This window comes from Lingula anatina, chromosome 3 (genome assembly GCF_051362555.1).
Source record: "Lingula anatina isolate TDL-2025a chromosome 3, LinAna3.0, whole genome shotgun sequence".
Lineage (NCBI taxonomy): Eukaryota > Metazoa > Brachiopoda > Lingulata > Lingulida > Lingulidae > Lingula > Lingula anatina.
In genome coordinates, this window is record NC_141769.1 from 5195642 (window position 1) to 5208225 (window position 12584).

General features: G+C 37.8%; 2 protein-coding genes across 3 annotated transcripts; both read left to right on the plus strand.

Moving 5' to 3' along the window:
• Positions 1-103: 103 nt before the first annotated feature.
• LOC106180755 (uncharacterized) lies at positions 104-7906 on the plus strand. Of its 2 annotated transcripts, none has more exons than XM_013564859.2 (6): positions 104-184; positions 867-2327; positions 3572-3740; positions 4258-4385; positions 5327-5547; positions 5666-7906. In XM_013564859.2, exons 2-6 carry the CDS (start codon positions 893-895, stop codon positions 5879-5881), a joined length of 2169 nt encoding a protein of 722 aa, XP_013420313.2. In that variant the 5' UTR covers positions 104-184; positions 867-892; the 3' UTR covers positions 5882-7906. The 2 variants fall into 2 exon arrangements, with proteins under 2 accessions (XP_013420313.2, XP_013420312.2); XM_013564858.2 differs by having other exon boundaries at positions 144-419.
• Positions 7907-8079: 173 nt separating this feature from the next.
• LOC106180756 (uncharacterized) lies at positions 8080-12553 on the plus strand. Its single transcript, XM_013564861.3, has 3 exons — positions 8080-9592; positions 9880-10025; positions 10398-12553. Exons 1-3 carry the CDS (start codon positions 8551-8553, stop codon positions 11937-11939), a joined length of 2730 nt encoding a protein of 909 aa, XP_013420315.2. The 5' UTR covers positions 8080-8550; the 3' UTR covers positions 11940-12553.
• The last annotated feature ends 31 nt before the right edge of the window (positions 12554-12584 follow it).

Sequence of the window (12584 nt, forward strand, 5' to 3'; positions counted from 1 at the left end):
CTAATTATGTTATTGTACTTAAGTAGTCAAATCTTTATCTTTAATCAAACATTATCAAATATTTATGATGAAAATTTGAAAAATATTCTTTTGGCAGTCTTTAATGTATAATACGGAAAATATTGTTCGCCAAAGTGTTGACTATGCACGCGCCAACGGCTGGTTTTGTTTACTTCCGGAGCAGGTGCGCAAATTTAGTGCCAAGTATAAAAGCGTTTTCACCTGTATATCAACATATAATTTCGAAAGTACAATTTTCAGTGAAAATCAAAATGCAGATTATTTCGAGAATGCTAATATGAGCTAGCGTTTTTGGGGAAAACATTTAAAAAATCAAAAGTAGGTTAAGGGGTCATTTGGAGACAGCCGTCTGTCTGGGAATGGCGTCAGATGTCGCATTTTCATTCATCCTTTGTCTGGTAGGTTCATTTTTGCGAAAAACCAGCGCCACGGATTCAGTCTTTTTTCTTCAGTTTTAGATATATTTGTACGTCATAGATTGTCACTGTCAAATATGTTTTTCCTTTAGTGATATTGTTTTGGGAAAAGACGGAAAATTTGAGACCGAGAGAAATAGTATGTGAAGGCTGAAGGTCAACTTAGACCGTGTGTGTTTTCTCTTTGACCTGCATTATATGCACATCCAAGAAAACAATCACAGATTATATGTGTGGTCACATAATCAGATATACAACAGTACATTGCAATACACGAAGATTTCTGCAATGGAACTGATGTTTTAATCTGTTTGTTTTTTCGTTTTATTTTATTTTATTCATTTCTTTTTGCTAAAAGGGATGTCTTCATCAAATACATACTAGCTTGCATTAAGTTGAGGCAATAATTTTATTTATTTAATTTTTCAGTTGGAAGCCAGTGAGTAGCAGTTGCCATGGCTAGTCTGGATGGGGCACTGCATGAGTCGGTAGATCATTGTCTCAAGTTTGCAGAAATTCTTTACAAGTGCACATTGTGCACCAGCCTCCCATCTATACTCACGTCAAAAGAGAGCTTTGTCTGCCATGTCAAGCAGCTTCACTTTGTTGGCTCTGTAGCAGGCCCAACTTGCCCGTCTTGTAACTTGACTTTCAATACCCGCCAAGACTTGGATGTGCATGTCAGTACCAGCCATCCCAATAGTGACCTTGTCCTTGGGACGCATGACCTTGACTCTGATCCCAGAAAAAGTGATCCAAGGTCTAACGTTGACCTTGAACAGGGTCATTTTAGCATAAGAAGTGCCAAAACAGAAAAAAGTGGTGGAAGGAGAAAAAAGAGAGAAGGGGTTCAGAAAAGATTGTCTGGTTTTCAGGAGATAACAGATTCTGAGGATGAAAGTGGAGATGATCAGCTTCTTATACCTTCACCAAGGGACACAGAAAACAATGCTTTACTGTGTAAGATCAGTAAGAAAAGTGAGGGATGGAAAATAAGTGTGAAATCCTCACCGTCAAATCACAAGGGAGGAGGAAATGACAGCAAAGATGCAGACGTGCCAACTTCAGAATTTGGAAAGTACACACAAGTTATAAGAAGTGGAATAGAAAATACTTATATTTGTTGTCTTTGTGACTGGAAAACGACCCAAAATATAGCATTTCAAGCACATTGTAGTGGTGTGGAACACAACACACGTCTTGAAAGAAAAAACAGAGAAAAGGGATATGTGTCTGATGAAGGTGATGATGAAGTCAGTCTTTTACATAATCGTGATAAGACCAGTTCTCAAAATAATTATGATATTTATTCTTTAATCAGTGAAAAGCTCAAGCCTGGCCATGAAGGAAATCCAGAGGAATCACCTTCCCATAAAAGAGCTGAAAGAGCAGGCACCAGCAGTGATAATGAGGAGTGTTCATTAAAAATACCGGAAAAGGTGCTGAAAAAAGAATCAAATACCTCCTCGGAAGGAGGCAATAGTGGGCTTGATCACCTTGATGCTAACTTGGATGATGAAGATTATCCCATGAGGAAGTGCAATAGATGTGACTTTACCTTCAAAACATTTTCCCAGTTTGCAAAGCATTGCATAGAGAAGCACAATTTCCTGGACAATTCGGGGGCACCGTTGCCCCAGGTGCTGTCTCCCCACCTGGCGTACAGTCCTTCTGGTTTGCAAGTCAAACACTCCAGTGGTGTTACAGATGTATTAGGCAGGGGAATTAATGATGTTCCAAATCACTGTATCCGCTGCAATGCAGCCTATTCCACATCAGAGGAATTTATCAAACACTGTATTGACAGTCATGGCTATGGAGTGCCAGACCCACAGAGCTATACTATGCTAGAGGGAGCCAAGGTGGCTAAAATTAGGAAGCTTTTGCCAGGTAGGGAATCTGTCCTGTGCCTGGATGTAATGGATGGATTGTTAGAAACCAGCTGATTACAAAGATTGACTTGTAAACACATGTATTCTAGGTTCTTTCGTGATGCAAAATTATGCTGATCAAATTGTGATTAATGACACAAAGTGAGCGTTTGAGCCTAATTAGCACATCAAATAGTAAAACATGAATTGGAAATTGCAACACTTTTCTTCTAATCACCCAGGTACTACATACCCAAAACCATTCACAAGTTTTTAAGTACTGTCTATAAACCCATTTTTGAGTTCTAAGTTTGTCAGTCTTGGGTCACTTTATAAGAAGATGGAGACTGGTAAATTTCACTCGTATGGGCAAAGATAAAAATTTGCTATATATTGTGTGCCTAAAAAAAAATTACTTATTTTATAGTTCAATACCTTCAACAGTTATGAAGACATTGAAATGAAATTTGGGATATTTTAAGAAAATGATGATTTTAACATAAGCTCATAAATTCAAGACTCTAACTTAATTCCTTTGGCGCACAAAAAAAAAAAATTAATCTTAAGTCAAAAATTGCCATGCCAGCCTATGTGACTTCTGACAGGTGTCAGTGTCTGGCAGTTTTGACACCTGTCAATCAAGTGTCAGTCATACCAGGTGTAAATGTCTGCTGCAGCAGGTGTTCAGACATGATTTTTGTGTAGATGAAAGGCAGCTGGATATTGTTAAGTATGAGATCAATACTGCATTCGTTTTAATGATAGTGACAAGGTGATAATTGAGGCCTGTGTTATGGAAAAAATGGAAAGGCAACAGGATTGTCAGATAATTTCCTGGAAAGAGCTCAACTCTGCAATCTGTTTTATCAGCTAGTGAGAAAGATAAAAGATACTGGCTTGACTGCTAGAAAAGCAGGCAGTGGCAGACCTAAAAGTCCACCCAAATAGATAAATAGGGCTGCTGTAAAAAGTGGGATTCTTTCACAGGGGGATCAACCTACACCTGCACTTGTTAGCATAGCACTTTTGTGACTGAAAATTTAATTTTTTTAGGTGTGCCAAAGCTAAGAGAGGTAGAGTCATACAATTTTCAGCATTCATTAAAGACATCATTTTCCTTAAAGATCCCAAACTTCATTCCAATATCTTCCTAACTGTTGACATGATTGAACTTTGAAATTGTCAACTTTTTTAGCCACCCAATACAAGGCATTTCCAATATATTTTGTGCCTTTTAACTCATAAATCACTGTGTTTTCACAGAGCTTGTTGTACGGGAACCCTATGGTAGTCTACTGCGTGATCACCTTCTGCAGCTGATAAGCATGAGACTCCAAGATGCTACCACCATAGACTGGGGGCCAGCTTGTAACAGGGCAGTCAGGGAGGCCTATCCATACACACTGGCCCAGAGGAAAGGAATGTACAAGAAATATCCTTTGTATTGGAAAAAAAAAATTTTTTAGTAATAGTTATTGAACTGATATTATTAATACCAAAAAATTGAACTCTGATGGAAGATTTACTCTATGAGAGGATTTTGATTAATAATTGATGAATTGATTCAGTTTACTGCAAAATATGAAGAATAATGTATTTATCCACTAGGGCAAATCACAAGAGCTCAGTATTAAAATCTGTCTTTACTAGGTATGAGTGGAAATTGATGCCTAGTACGCAGTCAAGTTTTCAGAATTCATCTTCTTTGTACTGTACATCAGATGCTAATTTTTTTGTTTGTTTGTTTGATTGTTTGTTTGTTTTTCATCCAAATGTTTGTGACTTATAGTTGAACATGTTCTAAAGGAAGATGGATTAAGAGCTATACAGTTAATGGTAAATTCTTGAATAAGAGGGGTCTTTTTTATGGAGGGATAAACATTTTCATGAAGTTAGTTATCTGTTTGGTACCAATCTTGTCAACCCAAGCTCCTTAACTTGTGATCTACGACCTATTTCTTTGGCATCAAACTGATAGATGGCGTTGAAGGCACTGAGGGCTGCGATAGTTCCCAGTCATATCTACCGTTGCGAGACTTTCAGCAAGATGTGGAGAAACTGATTCAGATGTTGCCAGGTGTGTATGAATTTTTATTGTAATAATATTAAAAAAAAACTCATTACATAATTAACTTATTTAAACTTTGTATGATTGTCGGCATTGGAAGCAGGGATGTCTTGTTATAAGTCTTAAAACTGAATTCAAACTTTAAATTAAAAAATAATTTTTCAGCATTGAAAATGGTTTCCATATTAAATCCCATACAAGTGGCACTTTGTAACATCAGCCTGTCTGAAAATACTGAGCTGATGTTACTGGCAGATTTCCCTGTGAGCAGTGTTATTACAGTCTAATAAATTGTTCACATGCGGAAAAATGCCCCTGGAGTAAGACAAATGGGGCCAGCAGCACACTGCTACTTGATGAGAGTTATATCTGAGAGGGTTCTTTTCATTTCACACTTTTCCCCCTCATCCTAGATAAAACATTTTGTTTATTCAGAGTTAATACAGACAAAGGCAGGGTTTCTTGATTGTTGAAGCATGTCTTTAATTTATATATTTTGTGTTAGTTTTATTAGCTCAGACACGTATTAAATAAGTTGTGTTGAGTTGTGAGTTTACCTAGTGGTTTGTTCTTTTTAGTTTCAGTTTATATCAAAAAATGTCACCTCCACTAGTTTTGCCTGAAACAAACAGTAATTTGAGTTACTTAGAAGTTAATGATATGAAGAGAGTTTACATATCTGTTGCTGGATTAGCAATTATGCTTAGTTGGCAATATTGCATCTCCCTCTCAGAAACTAGTTGGTCTAAAGAAGAGGCAGTCAAAAAGACTAAATTGTATGTCAAGTAAGATTTTAAAAACTTTATTGATCTTATTTAAAATACCACTGGATGACTTATCTACAGAGTAAAAGGCAATGAGTTATGTAGCATCTGCCGTGTGTGTGTGTGTATGTGTGTGTATTTATTTAAGTATTTAATACATACATGAAAGTATATTTATCTATGCAGAGTTTGTCCAGTGGACAGGCCTTCCAGACAGCTGTATATCGAGAGATGTCCTCCTGGAGAATGTCTCCTGGGTCATTAACGACCAAGATATCAACAACTGGGGAATGCAGTGTAACAGAGCCATGAGGCAGCTCTTCCCAGATGTGGCCACCAAGAGAAAAGGAAAGCTGAAGACCACTTATTATTATGGTGCTTTGTTGAAAGTGAAAGCTGGAGATCAGGTGAGAGGTTTTCTGAATTATTTCTTAAGTCAAACTGTGAATAATATCATATGAATCTGTGCAGTACTGTGTAAATGTAAGTCAGATATTATTATTATTATTATTTTGGTTGTCGTAGGTGGTGAACTTCTCTTCATCACCAAGGGGAAGGGGACGGCCCAAGAATGATGCTCTACGGACCGTGGAGTGGCATCCAACTGAGGAAAATCAGTTGGTTTCCTCTCCTGACAATTTGTCTTTAAAAATACCCACACCGTCAGCATCTTCCGCAAACTGTGACTCCTCATATGAGGGTAAAGAAAAGTCCTGTTTGGCGGATGACAGTGACACTTGAGTAAGTGTGCATTACAAAGACATAGTGGTTCAAAGGTTGAATTTTGAGAGGAGTAACAATGAAAAGTTGACCATGGAAACAGCTGCGGGCAAGTCTTGATGTTGAGAAAATGACTACAGTGCCCATTATCAAGGGCGAACAGAAAGAATTGGTAACAGAGGAGAGAGACGACAAGATGGCAGTGCTTCAAAAATATCTTCGAATAGACAGACTTAAATTAACAAAATAAGGTGTTTAAAAGAAAGCTTTCAACTTTATTGTAAACAATACTTTCTCCATCCAGGTATTTTCTATAATGTCTAAATTAGCATATGAAACAATTGTATGTGGGGAAATTTGTTAACAGCTGTGTTTCATAGTTGTTTGACCAATTCTGAAATGTAAGTAATTTAAGATAAGGTTGGATCACCCAATTTTGTGTAAATTTGAAAAAGTGGATAATAGCATTGTTCCAATTAATGTTTTATTAGCAGTGTTCACATGGTGACTAAGCATTGAAGTATATATGATATATTTGCATGGACTAAATGAGGCAGGAAGGAAATTGATGTCATCATCAAGGCCCTAATCTGGAAACATTTGTTAGTCTGTAAGGGATTTTGTTAGCTTCACTGTCAGCTTATATCAACCAGGCTCTGTAGTGGATGGCTAGATGTCCAGCTCATGCACTGTAGCAGAATATTGAAGAAATCAGATATTTTTAACTGGTAACGTCTGTTTGGATGCTGTAAAATATTATTTGTGCAGATATGTAAGGGTACGTGCCCAAAATATCCTTTCTGTGATAATTGAATGAGTTGTCATTCTGTGCCCTGATATATTGGACCAGTGGAATTCAAACTTGCCATTTGTCAAAAGGTTGCATGCTGTTTCAGGATTTGTGAGCTATTTATGCCAGCCATTTGGGACGAGTTGCTGCTTGTGATCCACACTATGCCTTTACAAATGATCTTAGTTTGTGCTGACAGGAGCATATCCTGTAATTTTTTATCAGGAGAGCAGTTAAGTGGTAAAAAAGTGAGTTTTTTTTTTTTTAGGTATCAAGTGTTGAAGACTCCTTGCCACTTGTTCAACACAATTTTATTGCTATTTTGCAACTTTCCTATTAGGGAAATCTTGGTGCTACTGCTCTTAAAATTTACATATTTATTTCAGTTGTAGTAACTGTGTTCTAATTACTGAATATTTTTGTACAATTTTTATGATTATTCATGAACTTTAAACTAATGATGTGTTGTGCAACTTAGCTTATCAGTAAAAAACTATTAATTTAGGTTAATTAAAGTAGTACAAAGGCTTTTTGTGACTTAAAGGTGCTTCACATATGGAGTGCTAGTGGAGACCACAGAATGATGCTATAGGTGGCTTATTATATTGGCACATTATCCATTATTGCAAATAATGATCATATTTTCAATAGTTTTTTCCCTGGTGCCCATATAAGCCATATTTTTTCATTCCAAACACTGTACTTCAATGATTCTCTTTCATTAAACTTTCTTAAAAATTTGATAGAATCATTTAAAAAGTCATTGATCACTTTTCCCATGGACTATTCCCATGCCTGTTTGTATGTTTTTGTATTTTAGTGTTTTAAACTTTTGCACTTATTATATTTTATGGCTTTTGAACCATATGTACCAGAAATCTAGCAATCACAAATCTTGTCTTTTATTGACACAAATATTTTGCATAGATTCCTTTGAAGTTTTTACAAGAATGGGAGCATGATAACCATTGGCCCAGTTTATCAAATTTCATCTCCTTGTGGGATGTTTATATTTGAAATTACAGGAATGATGATTTGTCAATGAATCTAATGGTATGTTGTGTGCCTGTGTAGAGACAGAAACAAAGAAATATAAACACGATCTTGCCAAGAAATTAATTGTTTCAAGAGTGGAATTATTTGAGTAAATGTTATGATAATCAGAATTTTTAAACTGCCAAACGAGGGTCTGTGTAATGTTTTTTTCAAGCATCTGTCGCCTTCAGATTCGTCAAGTAAAAACATATAGAAATACATTTTCTATGCTTTTGTTTCATTTATTTTGAGACTCAGCCTTTAGATACAGTGGTAATTACTTCGTAGAATTATCAGCAGTACTGAACTTAATTACCCAATTTGTTTTAGTAACAATGAGAACGGCATTTCAGAATTAACACCTGGCAATTTCAAATGGCATGTTCGAGGAAATGCACATAAATAAATTCAAGCGCTGGAAATTATCACATTGAGAGGCTTTGGAAACGGATCATTCATTCGACAAACACTGCTTGTCGGTAAAAGAATGAGGCAAAAACCAAAATGTTGGAAATGCCATCCGCATATGCTTATAAATTGCACATGCCTCAACTGCTTAATGATAACTAGAGGCAAAGTAACCTATTTGCTGGAAACCCGCTAAGATAGCTTTTTTGTATTCAATCAATCGATGCAAAAGCTGACAAAGGCATGTGTGACCCGCAACTTGCATTATTATCGGAGGCAAATTTGCCTTTAAGTGGTAATCAGTTCATTTATATGTGCACTAACTGAATAAAAGAAATCTCGATAACTATGCACAGTATTATAGCAATTGATTTTGCATCTACAAGACTTAAAAGATAGGCTATTCACCAAAAACTTCGTTATCGTTTTATTTGTGCTTTAAAATACAGAGAAGCCAATGCTACTTTTAAGTATGTTTCCAGAGTCGGGCTGTCGCACTCGTAGGCATCTTGCAATTACAATAGCATGTATAACGACATTTTTGGCGCAATGTAGTCCTCAAATTTCTGCAAACAACTATAGCTATGCGTCGCTTCCCGCTAACGAGTGGGTATGCGAAGCTACATCGAGAACATACGTCAGACTGGTGTGTCGTTTGGACTGGACATGTCAACTGTCGCCATATCGCGACTGCTGTGAGGACCTCGAAGGGCAAAATGACACTGAAATGCTACTGGATAGCCATCGCTCGTTATTGACAGAGCGGGTGACAGCAGATTGGAAAACGGACGTGACGCCATTGGTGACAAAGGGTTTGGACCCCCGGTTAGAAACTGTCCCAACACCATCAGGGGATGATGTAATCAGACAAACCGCGTACCTTTCTCGTTGCATCCCCACTCGAAGAAAAAAGGCAGGGAGAATTGAGCGCTGGGATCAAAAGAAGGCGTGGCACATAAATCGTTGTATGAACGAGAGTCACAAATTTCATGAACACTGTACGATGTTACCTGCTGTCAATGCGCCTTGGTCGATTTTACCCGTGTCACATAAACCGACGGGGTTGACATACTCAAATATATATTGCGGCCTTTGCAATGGACGGACAATACAAGAACTATCAGTATGGTCCCCCTTCGTCCACTGCCAAGGGTCGCCGTCAGATTTTCTCTCGGGGCAGTCTCTTGATACTCTTGCAAACGTCTGGAACTCGTCAGTTTGCTCTGTTCGCTTCAGAGAAGAAAACGCCCTGTGGCTGAGGCAGTGTTGGGATAAGGAAGATTTCACAAGCACGTGTGTTGACCAGGAGTTGGAATCAGTGTGCAGTATTTTGGAGTCCGACGATGGTGATACGTTCAGTAAAATGGCAATGTCCCGTCCTGTGGAAATCGCGACACATTTTCCTTCTGCGTTAATGAGAACGTATCTTGATCCCCGCTGCCTGGTTTGCGAAGAGAATATCAGTATGACATTCGTTTTCTACGGCTGTTCCGCACCAGGTTAGTATTGGGATAATGTCTTAAATTAAACTGAAACAAACAATTTTAAGCTCATCATTTCATTGTATGCCAGAAGTCGACTATAAAGATGACTTCCCTGTTTATTGGGTTTTTTCTTCGTTTGAATTAAATGGGTAGATTACTCGAGCCTGGGCGTATTTTCTACTGCTAATTTTTGTCTTACTTAAGAGGCAATCTCTATATCATCAAATGTATTGACCCGAAAAATGTTTTTATGTCAATCAAACTGTTATATCACAAGCAATCGAAAAATCCCCTATTTTCAGACATCCACGAAACCAATGAGAGCACGAAGGGCAACTTGGAATTTTCGGCCTCTTTGACTGTGACTATGGGTGAACTCATGGGATTGGTGGCAATGGGGAAATACAACAATACATCCTGCAAGGATGTGTACGATAAAAATAACAAGGTAGGAGGAATACGGCGCATAAGGTGACATCCTGAGTTCATAAGGCACTGGTAATTTGCGTCTCTGTTCTCAGGATGTCTGCGCTGTCTCCAGTATCTTCAGACATGCTGATAATAGAGAGGTGAGTTTCAGAGACTTTGAGGCTGAATTTATCGAGAATGGACCATTACAAAAGGCAAAATTTAAGTTTGCGTAGGTTCCAAATATTATCTAATTATGCACTGAAATGACTTTTGTTAAATCGTTGAAGTCACATGCAGAAGATCTGTCCTTGCATACATTATTCATTCGGTTGAAAAATACAATAAAAATGATCTTGCATTATGTTTTACGTGCATTAAAAACTAAAACCATATATCCTCGTATGAACAGACATTTCAGACCCAATGCGATGACATGAAGTGCTCCAATGGCAGTAATGCAGCTATGAACACTTGCCACCAAGTATTTCACGACTTCACAGCTATAACAATTTGGAAAGTCCTGACGCTGCAGATCTATGGAGACTGTTCTAACAAGTCGGAAAATGTGCTACATAATAAACTACCCGCTGTACTGAACGACAACATGGAGAATGCCAAAGATACACATCCAGGGAAATATCAATTTGTCAAGGCTCAGTGCATAAAAGATGGAGAAGATGAACCAAAAATGTGCATCAAAACTGTCCGCTTGAGCCTAAGGTATCTGGGTGACCCGGAAGATTACGACACCATTACCCAATTGCTGGATGAAGTTTGGAACGCAACGATTCAGAGACTGCCGCTAATGGCACTCGGCGATTCTGTCCATGTCGCTGTTTATAAAGGTTCAGGAGATATCCGTAGGGGAGATGCTTTGCCTTGTCCAATGATTAGGTTGAATATTTCGGTAGTTAATTTTATCAACAGTACCGATAACGATACGCATATCACAATCAAACATAAATCGGGGAAAATATTCCAAAGGCATTTCATAGTTGACAAAAAGACAAATGCCATACTAATTTGCAAAGATGTGTATTTTAGACTGAAAAGTAAGCAAAACAATGCAAAACATGCAAAGTCGGATACCCAAGGACTCGTTACTTTTATTTTGACTCTTTTCTCTGTGTTGAGTCTATTTTTCTTATTGGTTTGTTATGCAATTTCTCCAAAACTTCGGAATGTGGCCGATAAGAATACAATGTGTTTGGTCGCTTGTCTTTTCATAGCACAGTTTCTATTCTTGATAGGCGCCGAATCCGAGCTCTTTGAGTTGTCGCCACTCTGTCAAACCATTGCCATTTTGTATCATTTCTTTTTGATTTCTTCATTCACTTGGACGTGCGTCGCAGCTTTCAGCATTTTTCATATTTTCAAGAAACCTTCTGGTAGCGCGCATGTCCAGTTCGAAAGTACCTCTATCAAGCGTCACGTCGTGGTTGCTTTTGGTTCTGCCGTCCTCATCGTTGGCACATGCATTGTTTTGGAGTTTTGTGAGTGCTCACCATTTGAAATTGGGTACGGAACTCGAAAGTTCTGTATACTGTCCGGTACAAACGCTATATTATTTTTCACAGCATTACCTGTTGCTTTGGTATTGTTTCTAAATTTGGTATTCTTCGCTTCGGTTATTTTTATCTTGCAGTCGGCATCTAAAACAAGAAAAACTCGGGCAAAATCAACTGGGCATGCCATGCTATTTGTTGTCAGCCTCAAATTAAGCCTCCTCATGGGGTTTACTTGGATCTTCGGATTTCTTGCGGAGTTGACGGATTCCGAAATATTGTGGCTGATCTTCACTGTAGCTAACAGCCTTCAGGGCGTTACGCTTACAATTGTGAATGTAACCAGTAACAGATTCCGCAAATTTTGCCTCCCAAATATTATAAGCATTTGCCAGAGTTGTTGGAAACGGTTTAATAAACCCCTTTTCTCCAAGACTCCTGAATAATTAAGAGAGTTTGGCTTGAACTCAACAATAGAAGCCATCAAGAAAATATAGCCTTGTTACACTGATCTATATTCTTGCCAAGGGTTCAGAAACGCAATTATTATTCATATCCTGCGTACTTAAATCTTAATGAACTAATATGATTACCTTTTGAGAAAATGTATAGCTGCTATTATCGTAATATTTATGAAGGGTGAAGTTTTACTGAATAACCATAGACGTTCGTGCTTCAGGAAACATGTCACCATCGTTAGATACCGTTTTCTTTATGACCGAAATTGATTGCACTCAGCAAGAGTCCCTGCAGTGTTAGATCTCCGTGGACCGATGGTGTCTATGAAATTTAATGGGTCTACATGTACCAGCATGACTGGTGTAAATGTACACGCATTTCTCAGTTTCTTTACTTTGAAAATATTTTACTCATAACCAGCCGATAACGTCATTCACTAGTTCAAAAACATCTCTCTTACCATGTGTCACGATTCAAATTCCTTTATGGATGTACCTGTACTGAAAGGGACAATTGTGGACATAAACATCTAACTGGTCTACATCGTACATGTAACTATACGCTACATGTACACTACATAGTCTGTACGTACATCGCTACAAAAATAGATGAATGTATTTAAAAATACGTGT